This window comes from Canis aureus, chromosome 3 (assembly GCF_053574225.1).
Source record: "Canis aureus isolate CA01 chromosome 3, VMU_Caureus_v.1.0, whole genome shotgun sequence".
NCBI classification, from domain to species: Eukaryota; Metazoa; Chordata; class Mammalia; order Carnivora; family Canidae; genus Canis; species Canis aureus.
Genome location: NC_135613.1, coordinates 19,139,704 through 19,140,783, shown reverse-complemented (window position 1 = coordinate 19,140,783; position 1,080 = coordinate 19,139,704). Strand labels below are relative to the sequence as shown.

The following is a 1,080-nucleotide window of genomic DNA, read 5'->3' as shown; positions in this document are numbered from 1 at the left end:
TACATAATATATAAACACACATAGTGAAATATTAGAGAATATTTATTGTATTTATAGAGTATATTATGTATTTAAAATGTTTTATTTATATATTTATTAATATATACAGAAAAAAATGATCAAGCAAATATGTTAAAATGTTATCTTGTGAATACACAGGAATTTTTTACACTATTTCTGTAACTTTTCTAAAAGTCTGAAATTATCCAAAATAAAAAGTTTTTAAAATTAACAAGAGATAATAATAACATCTTGAGTCCATGGCCTCCTCTATTTCCAAAGAGCTTCTGTCTATCCCAGAAGAAAACTGACTCTGTCTTTCATCCATTAGACCATCCCAGCCATCTGACTTAAAACAACACGAATTAGATTTGATGGCCACTGCACAGACTAGACTTTGCTAGCTCATGCACCTCGCTCTACTTTCTCTGCAACCATGTCTGACAAACCTGATATGCCTAAGATAGAGAAATTCAATAAATCAAAATTGAAGAAGACAGAAATGCAAGACACAAATCCACTGCCTTCAAAAGAAACAACTGAACAGGAGAAGCAAGCCAGTGAATCGTGATGAGGCATGTGCCACCCATATGCACTATATATTCCACAAGCATTGACTTCTTGTTTTGCTTCTCTCAGTATGTATTCCTCCTCCTAGCTGTTTAACTTTATAAGATGCAAAGAGGTTAGATCAAGTGTAAATGACTGTGCTGCCCCTCTTCACATCAAAGAACTACTGACAACCACAGCTTGTGCCTCTCCCATCTGCCTGTCTGACTGGCAGGGAAGGAAAAGTTCCTGCATACTGGTGAAAGAAGGAGCTAGGTGGGACAACAGTGAGCAAAATCCAAGCAAAAACCAAGCTGGCCTAAGGTGCCCTGAAAGCTGTAAAATGTGGTTTAACCAGAGTGCCACATTTTTGTTCAAATTATTTTACTGGAAAAACATTTTTCATTTGCAAATTAAAAGTTTTAAAACCAAAATAATAATAATAAAAAAAAACCCGCAAACTTACTATCTTATAGATCGGCAGGTCAGAAGTCCAAAATGACTCTTTGTGGGATACAGTCAAGGTTTCAG

At 35.2% G+C, this 1,080-nt stretch overlaps 1 protein-coding gene across 1 annotated transcript; it reads left to right on the top strand.

Annotated features, from left to right (window-relative positions):
* Nucleotides 1-432: 432 nt before the first annotated feature.
* LOC144304923 (thymosin beta-4-like) lies at nucleotides 433-846 on the top strand. Its single transcript, XM_077883567.1, has one exon. It carries the CDS (start codon nucleotides 437-439, stop codon nucleotides 569-571), a length of 135 nt encoding a protein of 44 aa, XP_077739693.1. The 5' UTR covers nucleotides 433-436; the 3' UTR covers nucleotides 572-846.
* Nucleotides 847-1,080: the final 234 nt, after the last annotated feature.